The sequence below is a fragment of the Guillardia theta genome (assembly GCF_000315625.1).
Source record: "Guillardia theta CCMP2712 unplaced genomic scaffold GUITHscaffold_6, whole genome shotgun sequence".
NCBI classification, from domain to species: domain Eukaryota; class Cryptophyceae; order Pyrenomonadales; family Geminigeraceae; genus Guillardia; species Guillardia theta.
Window position 1 is genome coordinate 69600 of NW_005434668.1, and position 12209 is coordinate 81808.

At 53.3% G+C, this 12209-nt stretch overlaps 6 protein-coding genes across 6 annotated transcripts; 2 read left to right on the plus strand and 4 right to left on the minus strand.

The window, feature by feature from the left end:
- Positions 1-167: 167 nt before the first annotated feature.
- GUITHDRAFT_100875 (hypothetical protein) lies at positions 168-713 on the plus strand (the record flags this gene model as incomplete). The annotated part of the gene is made up of 1 exon (XM_005840089.1): positions 168-713. The coding sequence occupies one exon, from the start codon at positions 168-170 to the stop codon at positions 711-713; it is 546 nt and encodes a 181-aa protein (XP_005840146.1).
- A 1149-nt stretch (positions 714-1862) lies between these two features.
- Positions 1863-4202, minus strand: GUITHDRAFT_100876 (hypothetical protein; the record flags this gene model as incomplete). The annotated part of the gene is made up of 10 exons (XM_005840090.1): positions 1863-1943; positions 1991-2035; positions 2085-2146; positions 2340-2415; positions 2460-2528; positions 2596-2712; positions 2906-3091; positions 3136-3245; positions 3289-3902; positions 4006-4202. The coding sequence occupies 10 exons, from the start codon at positions 4200-4202 to the stop codon at positions 1863-1865; spliced, it is 1557 nt and encodes a 518-aa protein (XP_005840147.1).
- A 731-nt stretch (positions 4203-4933) lies between these two features.
- Positions 4934-5958, plus strand: GUITHDRAFT_64569 (hypothetical protein; the record flags this gene model as incomplete). Its single annotated transcript, XM_005840091.1, has 5 exons — positions 4934-5043; positions 5130-5634; positions 5680-5732; positions 5781-5859; positions 5905-5958. 5 exons carry the CDS (start codon positions 4934-4936, stop codon positions 5956-5958), a joined length of 801 nt encoding a protein of 266 aa, XP_005840148.1.
- A 134-nt stretch (positions 5959-6092) lies between these two features.
- GUITHDRAFT_100878 (hypothetical protein) lies at positions 6093-7466 on the minus strand (the record flags this gene model as incomplete). The annotated part of the gene is made up of 7 exons (XM_005840092.1): positions 6093-6158; positions 6213-6278; positions 6339-6430; positions 6483-6528; positions 6570-6602; positions 6723-6804; positions 6853-7466. 7 exons carry the CDS (start codon positions 7464-7466, stop codon positions 6093-6095), a joined length of 999 nt encoding a protein of 332 aa, XP_005840149.1.
- A 1252-nt stretch (positions 7467-8718) lies between these two features.
- On the minus strand, positions 8719-9253 carry GUITHDRAFT_100879 (hypothetical protein; the record flags this gene model as incomplete). The annotated part of the gene is made up of 3 exons (XM_005840093.1): positions 8719-8867; positions 8923-9075; positions 9199-9253. The coding sequence occupies 3 exons, from the start codon at positions 9251-9253 to the stop codon at positions 8719-8721; spliced, it is 357 nt and encodes a 118-aa protein (XP_005840150.1).
- A 413-nt stretch (positions 9254-9666) lies between these two features.
- Positions 9667-12115, minus strand: GUITHDRAFT_132936 (hypothetical protein; the record flags this gene model as incomplete). The annotated part of the gene is made up of 12 exons (XM_005840094.1): positions 9667-9741; positions 9797-9859; positions 9963-10124; positions 10180-10276; positions 10334-10440; positions 10491-10544; positions 10595-10657; positions 10716-10789; positions 10840-10936; positions 10978-11004; positions 11051-11150; positions 11196-12115. 12 exons carry the CDS (start codon positions 12113-12115, stop codon positions 9667-9669), a joined length of 1839 nt encoding a protein of 612 aa, XP_005840151.1.
- Between the last annotated feature and the right edge of the window lie 94 nt (positions 12116-12209).

The following is a 12209-nucleotide window of genomic DNA, read 5'->3' on the forward strand; positions in this document are numbered from 1 at the left end:
CAACAACACCTCCTTCCCCTCCCCCTCCATCAAATTCAGTACCACCCCCTCCATCAAATTCAGCACCACCCCCTCCATCAAATTCAGCATCCCCACCTTCTCCATCTGCGCAAGTGCCCTCTTCCACCACAAACCCTGTAACCCCAAAAACCTGCGATCCTGGTTGGATGTTGACTCAGGGTACGTGCACACCATGTTCGTACCAACCCAAAGACTCCGTCTGGCTCAGCGTGGGAGTCTGCAACTGGGTGTGCAAGGAAGGCTTCAAGGAAGATGGACAGTTCTGCGTGCAGGGTAGCCAGGCAGAGAAGGGGGTCGTCTTGCTGACTCTCGGGCTGAACACCACGAGAGCTTCTTTCGAGGTTCAGAAAGATCGCTACGTGAATGCTCTGGCTCTTCTTCTTCGAGTGTCGCCAACGCTGGTCCAAGTTACAAGTGGAAGGCGGCAAGAACAGGCCTTGACTGTTTCGTTTCGTGTGGAAACATTCCAAGACCTGACGAAAGGCCTGCAGCTGGACTTGATCAAGGTCAACGAAGCCTTCATCCAACATGGAGTCCCAACAGCTGTCCAGCTGCAGTTCGAGTATCAGAAACAAGCTCGTCAAGCGGGGTCTCAGGTGACTAGCAGTCCAGCAGCTGCTATTGAATCCAATGCTGTGTTTCTGTGTGCTACGGTTGCAGCAGCGGTGGCGACGTTGTGTGCGGTCTACTAGCTTTAACACAGATGTTCTGTGCTGTCTACTAGCTTTAACACAGATGTTCTGTGCTGTCTACTAGCTTTCAAGCCCTAGACCATGATTGCCGTTATTAAAGTGTTGTTTGTGAAGGAGTAACACGAGGGGCAGGGGCAGGTTTCTCTTCGTCTGAATATCGAGGGGAGGAGTCAAGGCGGGCTCACCTCAGAACCGTTTGTGCCAGACTCAGTTTGATCAAGTCTGCCTCAGTTTAGATTGATCTCACCAGGCCCGCACGGGACCTGTCCCTACAGTTTCAAGTCGAGATTCTTCCATGCTCATTGCTCCATGCTCCGTCTCCTCTCCTCTCCTCTCCTCTCCTTTCTTCTCCTCTCCTCTCCTCTCGAGTCCTCCCGCCGGGCTTGCCCTCTCCTACCCTCTCCTCCTCTTTCCTGACGGAGGCTCCTTTCCCCTCCCTACCCTTCCCCTCTCTAGCCCTCCTCCCTCCCCTTTTCTTCTCTCCCATCCCACTGCTGCTCTCGCCTACCATTTTCTACTTCCCTGCCTCCCTCGCAGTCGCTCACTCTCCCTCCCCCTCACATGCTGGCATGCTTCTACACCATATTCTTCCTCGCTGCCCATGACCTGACCATGTCCGTTGCAGTCCACATGTCACACCCGAACTTCGTCAAGTTGGTGAAGCTCCTCCTCCTCCTCCTCCTCGGCATCTTCCTGCTGTGCTCGAGGCAAGTAGCAGGACAAGAGTCAACCATCCAAGTCAAGGAAGTTCAACCACCTGCGGAGCCAGCGGTCCGACGTCTCTTCCTCTGCGCTAGAGCTGACCTGATTGGGTCCAGGGATGCAGCCCTGAAGATTGGGAGGATCAGCTCAAGATTATGATGCTGAGCGATCGAGCCCGTCGGGGTTGGACGGTTGAGGAGGAGGAGGAGGAGAAGACTGAGGTACTCGAAGTCGCGCAGTGAGATGAGAGGTATATTGTGGTACATGGATCAGAGTTAGCTGTTCCGATGATGATGATGACGATGACGATGACGAGGATTAATGTTGATGATGTTGATAAAGATGATGATAATGTTTACGATAATGAAATCAAAGCAATGTGAAATTGACACAACACAAGCGAGTAGAGCGGTGGCGACGAGCAGCGAGATGAATTCTATACAAGCTTTATCTTTTTACAAGTGTAGCCATCTTAGCAACAAGTCGCAGTTCAAACTCATTTACAGCTGTTGTCCTAACTTTCAAAACCTGCAACAACGTCAAAACCTTGCAAAGAAATCAACAAGAGGCCAAACCTCCAGCTCCTGGAACCCACCGCTCTTCTCGCACTCACTGAAGTTCTGCGAGCAGAGCAATCAAAGATCTCGAATATCACGAATGATGTCGGACCGCTTGCAGAGCCAGACGAGAAGCTTCAGAGCAGTCTTGCTGTGACGTACTTACTTGCGCAGCTACACACACAGTCAGTGAAAGCTGCTTGCTGTACATGAGGAAGTGATGAAAAGAGATATTGATGCCACTGTGATAATCATGTTATGTTTTCTTGCCTGTATGCGACACGTCGATGATGGAGATGCGACGGCAAAGTTTCCCGACTGAAGGCAGAGTCTCATCCCAGCTCTGCTCCTCTCCTCGCTGTCTCACCGCAGATAAGAAGGCCCAGCTTGTTGAACATGGCTGATTTCGCGTGGTGAAGGTGAAGCTCTCGCAAGCCAGGAGACTGACGAGGCGTGACAAGCAGAGACCCATGAGAGGAAAACTTACAAGGAGGAGCATATCTCGCAACGCTTCCCATGAAAGGTCCTCACAGAAGGGGAGAACGATCTTCTTCACCTGACCACCATCGTGAATTCCTTCGAACCGCACGTTTCGGTGAGGGCCAAGGGCTTCGCCTCCTCACCAGCGACAGACGGTCCGGTCGCTGCATGGCATCCCTGAAGGAGGAGTGCAAACCCGTCGCTCCTCCCAGATCCAAACATCTCAACCCGGTGCAAGCGTCGAAGATCAGCGCCAAGTCCTTCCCGCTGTCAGTGCCAAGATAGGAGGAGGAGCAGGAGGGAGAAGCGGAGGCGGAGGCGGAGGCGGAGAAGGGGGAACAGGGGCAGGGGCAGGGGCAGGGGCAGGGGCAGGGGCAGGGGCAGGGGCAGGAGCAGGGGCAGGGGTAGGAGCAGGGGCAGGGGCAGGAGAAGGGGCAGGGGCAGGAGGCTCACCGAGCTTGTCCAGTCCACAGAGCGCATGACAAGCGTGTGCAAGGAAGAAGCAGATGTATCTATGACGTCGAGCCTGCGCGGGCCATCCCAGTCGAAGAGAACCTCAAGGCTCCTTCCTCCAGGCCGGTTCAACGCCTTGGTTCCTTGCAGGATCCCGTACGCTGACCGAGCTCGGCCGGTGACGATCTGAGCATGCTGTCAAGAAGAGGACGAACGAGGGGAAGAATCACCTCTTCCAGCTGGAACTGCGAGAGTTCGTAGAAGCTATCATGTGTGATGAGGCAGTGCGCGAGCCGCAGGGTTTTGATCTTCTTGCAGTGAGTTGCTATCGCCATGACGACTGCGATCGAGTCACTAGCCGTTGACTCGATCCCTCCTCTCACCTCTGTCTGTCAGTGCAGCACATCCGCAGACGTCGAAAGAGACGAGCGAGGGGCAGGAAGCAACAAGTCCACAGATGGCCTCGTCGCTCGTGTAAGTCTCGCTGATCTCCAGGTGCTCCAGCAGCGGCAGGCTGCTCCTGACGTCTACGACAGCTACATGGTCACAACCTGAGATCTTCAACTCTGAGAGGGGGCAGGAGCGCAGCATGATCGAGATTCCCGCCTCAGTGACCTTGGACGCCTTGGTCAGCACGAAGTGCTCCAGCAAGGCACAGTGAGAGGCGATGAGCCCCAGCCCCGCGTTGGTGATGCTTCCTCCGCACAGAAAGTCGGACCCAGTGAACCTCAGCGTCCGAATGTTGGGCATCAGGTGCATGTATCCGCAGGTGCTGTTGGAAGGGCTGCCCGTATCTGAGAGGTTGATAGAGAGGAGAGAAGGAAACAGCAGGCAAAGTTTGACAACCATGTTGTCAACAGACCGAAAGCTCGAAGACCTTCTTTCTTCACTTGAGCTGCACTTGACCAGCTCCAACACCTCCAAGTTCCTTGCGATCTCCCCAGAAACCTCGCAAAGAGCCCAGTCATCGAAGTCGTTGTCCTTAGCGCCTGCAACTCTGTTGCACAGATAGTCAGAGAGCCGAGGACGGAGACTGAGAAGCAGAAGCTCGAGACCACGGGAGGAACAACTACACCATAGCAATCAACGGATCTTGTTACCTGAGATGCGTGAGATGCTTGCACGTGCAGACAAGGGTGTGCAGACTTTCTCCCGTCAGGGTGTTGTCATACATGTGCTTGCCCAGCTTCTCAAGATCCAAGGAGACCAAGTTAGGGCAGAGCAAGCACATATTAATGGTTTCGAGAAACGATATCGAGGAGATTCCCAAGAGCTTCAAGCTTCGAATGTTCCTCATATCAAGTTGTGTCGTGCACTCCACTGAAAAACTCGACCATGGCGGCATGTTCACATCGCTGCATGGCGTGTACCTAGCAACCAGACACGTCTCTTCCCAGAGTTGCTTTCTATGAGAATTTACAATGTCGTGCCAAGATTTGCAGACTAAGGGAACACCCTTGGCTGGCGTCAGCCATGGCCAGTGGGGGAGGTGGCGAAATATTTCGACATGGAGGGCAACCTCCAGGGAGCTGAAATCCATGGCAAAGGGATATGATGCTTGCGCAGAGGGACGGATGAGGAGATATAAGAGAAGAACAGCGAGAGAGGAGAGGAGAGGGAGAGGAGGAGGGGAGAGGGAGGGGAGAGGGAGAGGAGAGAAGAGAAGAGAAGAAAAGAGGTAGGAGGAGAGGAGAGGAGAGGAAGAGGGAGCGGAGAGGAAGAGGGAGCGGAGAGGGAGGAGGAGAGGAGAGGGAGAGGAGAGGAGAGGAGGAAGCGGTGCTTGCAAGAGCTTAGCGATACGGGATCCTTGGGATCCCTTAGAAGGCGGGGGCCATTCAACCGAGGCGGGCCCACCAGCAAGGCACTCATAAAAGAGGGCTAGGGATGCACAAACAGCGCTCGCCTCTCCTCCTCCTCCTCCTCGCCTGCCCCCTGACGTCTGCGTTTCTTCTTCCTGGAGGCTTCAGGGCAGCCTTCAGCCATAGTAAGACCGCCTCTGCCTGTCGCAGCTCGGGCATCGCCCTCAGCATGAGCCACCAGCGGGATCTTCTGGTCGTTGGTGCTGGCACGTTGGGGAGCCTGCTGATACAGCAACACAAGGAGAAGTTTCCAGAGGCCCGTGTGGTCGCAGAGACAAGGTATGCTGACTGCTGTTGGTGTGGGGGGGATGGGGAGGAGGAGGAGGAGGAGGAGGAGGAGGAGGAGGAACTCAGACAGCCCGCAGGACTGACGCCAAGCACGAGGCGCTCAAGAGCTTGGGAGCAGAGGCGAGGACGGTCTCACAAGCCGGAGACGAAAAGTTCGCAAACGTTGTGTTCTGCGCTGCTCCAGGAGGGAATGATAACTATGCTGCGGAAGTAGATCGGGCACTGAACATGTGGTCGGGGGCTGGAAAGTTCGTTTTCACATCGTCAGGAGGAGTTTACGCAGAGAGCTCGGGAGGAACGGTCAACGAGCAGAGCCCTGTGGCGTCAAGTGCCAGAACCCAGAAGCTGATTGACGCAGAGAAGTGCACGACCGAGAGAGGAGGAAGCGTCCTGCGACTTGCTGGCCTCTACACGCTTGAGCGAGGGGCTCACAACTACTGGCTGAACGCAGGGAAGGTGGACGGACGACCCGACGGGTTGATCGGGTTGGTGTCGTACGAGGACGCAGCAGCAGCAGCTCTCACGGTTCTCAGCTCTGAAAAATCCGTGAAAGGGGAAGTGTTTGTCATCTGCGACGGCAAGGTGAGCCCGGTGCCACGTCACCTGCCGAAGGGTGACGGGAAGCAGGAACAAACGCGTCAAGACATATGTGAGTCAGCCTTGAAGACAGCCATGTACAGGTCAGCACTGAGAAGCGAGTGATGATGTCATGAGTATCTCCATCATAGGGACAAGAAGCTGCCTGTCTTCACCACCACTGAAGGCCCCATCGGCAAGCGCTATGACATCTCCAAAGCGCTGGAACTGGTGCCGTAGCTCGCGATGTAGCTTCGACTAACTGGACTTGTGCAGGGTTGGAAACCAAGATACCCAAGCTTCGATGAGTTCTGTGACCTTCACAAGTAGGCGACAGTCTGAAGCGGAAGATGGGGTAGAAGTGACTTTTACATCTGTTTCGAAACAAAGCTTCTCTATCAGAGATCCTCTTGTGCAAAGAAGACCAAGTATTGTACACCGCGCAAGGCATATCACGCAACAGATCATGTATAGTATCCTCCTCCAGGACCATAGTTGATGTTGTCGTAAGATGCAGGCGTTCTTGTCTCCTGCAGCACAGCCGACCGCGTCAGAAAACTTGAAATTCTCCTGCACAGCAGCACCACGGGAATGTCAGCCACGGCCCCTCCCATCCCCGGGGGATATTCATCCGATAGAGCATTCAGTGGCTGAGTCATCAACCATCATCAGTCAGGCCCATACGGTCTTGGGGCTGAGACGAGACCAACCTGACTGAATGTCCATGAATCGATGCATGTCCGAGGCAGCAAACATAAGTACCCTCCAGCCAGCAACACTTTAGATGATGTGCTGAATTCATCTGAGCAAGATTAGAAGCTGTAGATCCTACATGAGACTCTGCATTTTCCTACCTGGTGTGTCTGGAAGGCTGATCAGGTGAGGATTCCAGTGCATGATCTGATTAATGCTCACTCCGAACTGTCAGAGAAACGTCAAACCATTTTGAATCTTGCTTCCTTCTTCATCGTTGCCTGTAAAGCCAAATCTGTGAGCGAGTCTCCTTCTTGGATCTCGTATATGTTGCCAAGATGTATCAGCTGAATTAGACGGTCAAGGGTATGCATGTTGCAACCAAGTCCGCTGAAGACTACCTGCCCCTCATGAAGGACGTCCGGGTTCAGCGCGATTTCAGGGTTCACACTGAACAATTGCGTCCAGTGAGTGCCATGCTTGCTGTTCATGGAGCAAGTCAATGCCTGTATCACACAAGCTCATGCCTACCTTGCTAGGGAGGACAGAGTGTCTCCTACCTGGACGCACGTGCTGCAGAGCTGCACACTGAACAAGATGCAGTACGGTTCCGACGACTCCTCGTTATGATACGCCACGAGACATATCTCAATATCATTCTCGGCTCCATTATTCAGCCAAAACCATGACGGAGTGAAGAGAGAAAGATTCGCAGTCGCCGTTCCTGCCTCTGCATCCTGTTTCACGCTCAATTGCGCGCAGTGGAACACGCTCATAGGGTCATCGTCCGCGCCAGCAGAGAGACATTCTTTGGGTCTATCGTAGTGCGGCATCTCACAGCATGACCGGATCTGAGGGGTCAGCCAGACCCCCCTGCGGTACCTGCATGCGCCCGTGTGATCCTTCTCGCACATGTAGACTTGCGGAGCTACGAGAGGGTCGCTGGTTGAGAACGTGACATGGACAGAGCGGGAGCAGTGGAGAGCTGTCTCGACGTACTCTGAGTTGTTGAAGGAGGCGTTGGAGTGCACGAGGAAGCTCATGGCGCTCCCCTGCATCGCGCTGCTCAGACTCATGAGCGCCAACATCGCGACCTTGGCCGACATCGCATCTACCCGATCATCAAAAAAAGATAACGGATCCATCAAACGCAAATCAAAACCCTCCGAGTCTGCCTCATTGCGGTCCGCGGAGCCTCCGCTGAGTGCCGGCCTCACCCCCGGGCGCGGTCTGCTCGCAGTGACGGAGTCCGACTGCTCTAGGCACGTACCGCCATGCCGGTCGGCGACCTGGTAAGGAAGAAGAAGGGGGACTTGAGGGAAAGGAATGACCGGGAGGATAGTATGTGACAGCTAGCCTCAGGGAAGGCCGGAGAGATCAAGCTGAAAGTGTACAAATCAGCTGGAGGAGTTTGGAGGCTTCAATCCTGATGCGCAAGAAGAATCAGAATCTGAGAGCCTTGGCATGGGTTCGACTGATTGGAACCCAAGACAGCTCGGACATTTCCTGATGAATTCAAGATGTGGTTACTAGGCGAATATGACAGTTTCGAGTACAAGACTTTTATGCATTGCAGGACGTATGAGACGAACCAGAAGGGAGCTGAGCTCCCATTGTCTTGCTATCCTCAAGAAATTTCTGGACTCTTGGTGTAAAGATACCAACAGAGTTCCGCGACCTCTTCAAGGTGGACATGTGGAAGGACGTGATCGCCAAGGACGCTGCCTGCATGTCAATCTGCTTCTTTGAATTGGATCACATCTTTCCAAGTCCCGTTTCTGAGCCCCAAGGAGGAACAAGATCTCCAGACAGGATTGAGTCTGGATCAGTTCCTCGCACTAACAGTTTGCGTTGAGGAAATTTTTGATCATCGTGACCAAGGGTGCGAGATACTCAAGAAGATGCTTTTAGAGCACTTCAACTGGCCCAAGAATTTCTGGCGCATGCTCAAGGCACAGGTGACCGGCCGTGACTTGTGGACGTACATATTGCAGCATTTCCAACAATGTGTGCGCGTCGTGCAAGTGAAGCATCTGTGACAAGAGATTTTGGTAGACAGAAAGTGCAACCAGCCTTCTGTCGATGTTTCGCCTCTCGTGCAGCTTTAAGGCCAAGGGCATACAGATTAAGGGATTCAATATGTTGAGAGTCTAGCGATGAAAGGATATCTCAGAACTACTTTGACAAGCTCATCTTACTAGCCTCAACACGCTTATAATACACGGAGAAAAGAATGGATCTGTTGGCCGCACCATCGCTACTTCATCTACCCAATAAACCTTCGCCTGGCGTATCTTCCTTGAAGAGACACGACGGGCAAACTTTTGGTGACAGTTGTCTTTCTAATGTCACTGCCACCGGACCGTCCAATGTAGTTCCTGTCAAATTGTTCTTTCATCAGCATCGCACCCGAAACTGCATGTAACTGAGGTCGTACCCATTCTCGTCGAACCATTCAATTTCAGGCCAAACTGCCAACGGAACATACTGCCTCCAGGATGAACCATCCACGTCCCCTCCATTGAAGCTCTCTTTGTAGTCGTTGCCTAATGGACCTCAGTCAATTGTTTGCGTTGAAGGCTATTCAGAAACGGTACATACCATCGTAGCCGTCAGGGGTGAGGGAAAAGCTTCCATCATAAGGAAGAGGCGGGTAGTCAATGTCTAGAGACTGCGTGAAGGCCCTCTTCTGATACTCTACTGAAGGTGCAAGCAACTCTTTGGTTGACAAGACCGAAGCTATGAGAGCGAGGGCTGCCAACATGAGTGAGAAGGTTCACCGAGCATGGCCTGGTAGGCACAACTATGACAACATCATGCCCAGCTTTCCTCATAGCAACAACCAAATATTCACACGGCTCCTTGCCGTCTTCTCACCTAACAAAGCAGCAGCGGCTGCTATGCCAACCATCGCTCGGTTGGTATGCCGCATGCCCGAAGAGCCAGGCTGAAAACCACATCCCCGCGCGTAACCACTATTGAATCGGTCAAAACAGCTGCCGTGTCAAAACCGTTCAGTGAACTCGGAATCGGTCGGCTCACCGTGCAGGCACTGGTGTCGGCGGTCTCGGGATTCACTGCCGGTCACCATACCGGGCTGCCGGGCCCCTGTGCCCGGCCCGGCCGGGCCGTGCGGTCTGCCCGCCACTGGCACCGGGTTGGCCTGAGCTCGGATCCCGGCGGTGGGCCCGGCCCGGCCCTCAGACAACTGTGCCAGCCTTTGACGCCGACGGTCAACTGAGCACAGCTTATGGGTTCTTTACTGAACCGTAGTAAGTTAACTGGACGAGTCGAAGTGAGCGCGACATCACGAACTTGATCGTACGTGCCGATCATGATGCACTATCAGAGGGCTGCGAGCCCGACCACCTTGACCAATCCCTCGACGGATCCTGTCAGAATTGTGACGTTGCCTTGGTCCTAAAGGCGATCATAAGTTTCTGTCCCATTGTTATGATGGCAAACGTTCTGCTACCTGACTCCAATCAACGCAAGAGATCGTAGATTGCTGCTCCCCAACCTGCTGAAGCCTCGAGTCCTGTAGGAGCGTTCAGAGGGATGGGGGAGGAAAGGAGGCGAAGGCAAGGGGGGAGGGAGGGAGGGGGGGAGAGAGGGAGGGAGGGAGAGAGGGAGGGAGCTACCAGTGGATCGATAAGATGCGCAGCTACATAATTTCCCGAGCATGCAATCACATGTCTTCCAATCGGGCTCAGAGCGACGTCCATAATTGCTTCTTCATCCCCGCTGATCATCCGTTGAGAGAAGAGCTCCTTGCCAGGAGAGTGTGCGCTCCATTCTTTGACCTGAGAACAAGCATCATGCTCCTCATCCACACAGGAGGAGGCTGTTCGGCCCTACGTATCCATCTGCTCCAGCGGAGATGATGGTCGTTTCATCGTACCCAAACTTCACACAAGAAATCGCTGCATCATGCGCTTTCCACTCCATGATGGTACTGAATTCAGATCAGGTTCAGACGTGCTCGCTGCGATTCAGCCAGTACCTAGCGGACCTCAGATCCTTGAGCTGGATGAGATTGTTCGCAGAGACTGCAAGGAGTGATCCGTTGTGGTTGTGGTCGATGCCGCGGTAGTTGAACCCTTCCTTGGCATCGAGCACCTTTCATCCAAGAATCAGATGATACAAGTGAGGTCAAGGGAGCAGAGAACCTGGGTCTTCTTGCCGCCTCTCAGAGAAAAGACTTGTAGTTGAGACCACGTGCTCTGGCCATGACTTCACAAGAACATCCAAATGTAGACCATCAGTGTAGAACCTGCTTGTTGGAGCAAACTGCAACTACGGAAGAACCGTCTGGATTTGGGCTGAGGTTGATCATCTGATGATTCCATCTCTGTCTTTAGACAAAGACACAGCTGTGGCACACACGAATCTACCTGCGCATTCTGTTTGTCTGCTGAGGTCTCAAAAGCCATGTTCTTGGTGTCAGCATCCCATGCTTTCAGTTCACCTGGACATCTCTGGTCAAACCTCATGACCAGTCAGTGCATGTCCGAAAACCTTTCGCTGTGCCCATAAGGAGCAGCCTGTCGTAACGTTTTTCCCAAGATAAGGTCAGCGCCGGGGAGCTCAGGAAAATGGTTGCTGATCGCTCCATCTGCGCTGGTTCAGGCAACTTTTCATGGGCACATACGAAACCTGTGCTGCTCTTGCATTTGGAAGGACCTGAGGAATATGAGAGGAGATTTCATATCATCTCCGACTGTGATACCTGTATCCTGACAGACAGGTCTTGCGAAGACGATGCAAAGTTCCCACCGTCTCCAGAGAATCTACAACAAAGGACGCTGCTGCTGTGTCCCGGGAACACTCTGTAGACAGATTGTCACATACCACACCTTAGCTTTGCTTCTCACCTCTCATTTACAACATCGTACAGCGATCGCATACTGTCACCGGCACCTCGATCAGAACCTTGAGCATCGGGGTCGTTTGACGCTAGCGTCTTATAGTCCTGCTCGTCCGGACGACCCTGTGACTCCATACTCTCTTTCAGGCTCGAGGCAAAGGCCGTAGACAGGTCCAACAAGTCAAGCTTCTCCTGCTCCTCCAGACGCGCTGCAGTTGGGAGAGGAGTTTGTTCGACGCTATCCGAGGGGTTCAGAGTCGAAGAAGGGTTCGAACGGCTGCTGACCAGCTCGTCCTTAAGCGCCTGGTTCTGTCTGGTCAGATCTTTTACTTGCTTCTCGAGTTTGTCTATCTTGGTCAAGTTCAAGTAGCATTGAAGGATTGCTGGGACTGCCACCTCATGGAAAACAGTCGCCAACAAGTTATGCACACTGACAACTAACTGAGATGCCCATTCCTTGGTGAAATAGACCTGGAAGGCAGCATCCGAAGCCGGATCCTTCACGTAAGGGAGTTGAAACCATATCTCCCAATCCTTGACCGAACGAAAACTTTCGGCTTCAGTCTCGAGCACCTCTTTGACTTTATCCATCCGATCCGACTGGCAGGCGTTGACTAGGTAGAAACGTTGCAGCGAGCACTCGAGGTGTTTCATAACAGCCCAGAACTTGCTGCTCATGCGAGTGAAGAATCGTTCTTGAAGGAAGAACCACAGATCCATCATCGCCTGGTACTGGAACGACGTCAAGAGGCGGAGAAGCTCCTCGACTATCTTCTCAACTTGGAATTCGTGCAGTCTGTCGTTCTTTGTTTCTTGCAGGAACGACCTATGAGCTTGTATGAAGCCTCTGAACAAGAGATACTCTTCCACCACTCGGTCCGCCCATGACAGCAATGTCTGCATCCTCAAGCTTGCGTCTTGAGACATCGCCAGGATGATTGAGGAAAGAGAGTTTTCTTTGCAAAGGATACTTTGCTGTCGTGACTTACGACTGAAGCTCTGAATGCAATCTCATGAATCT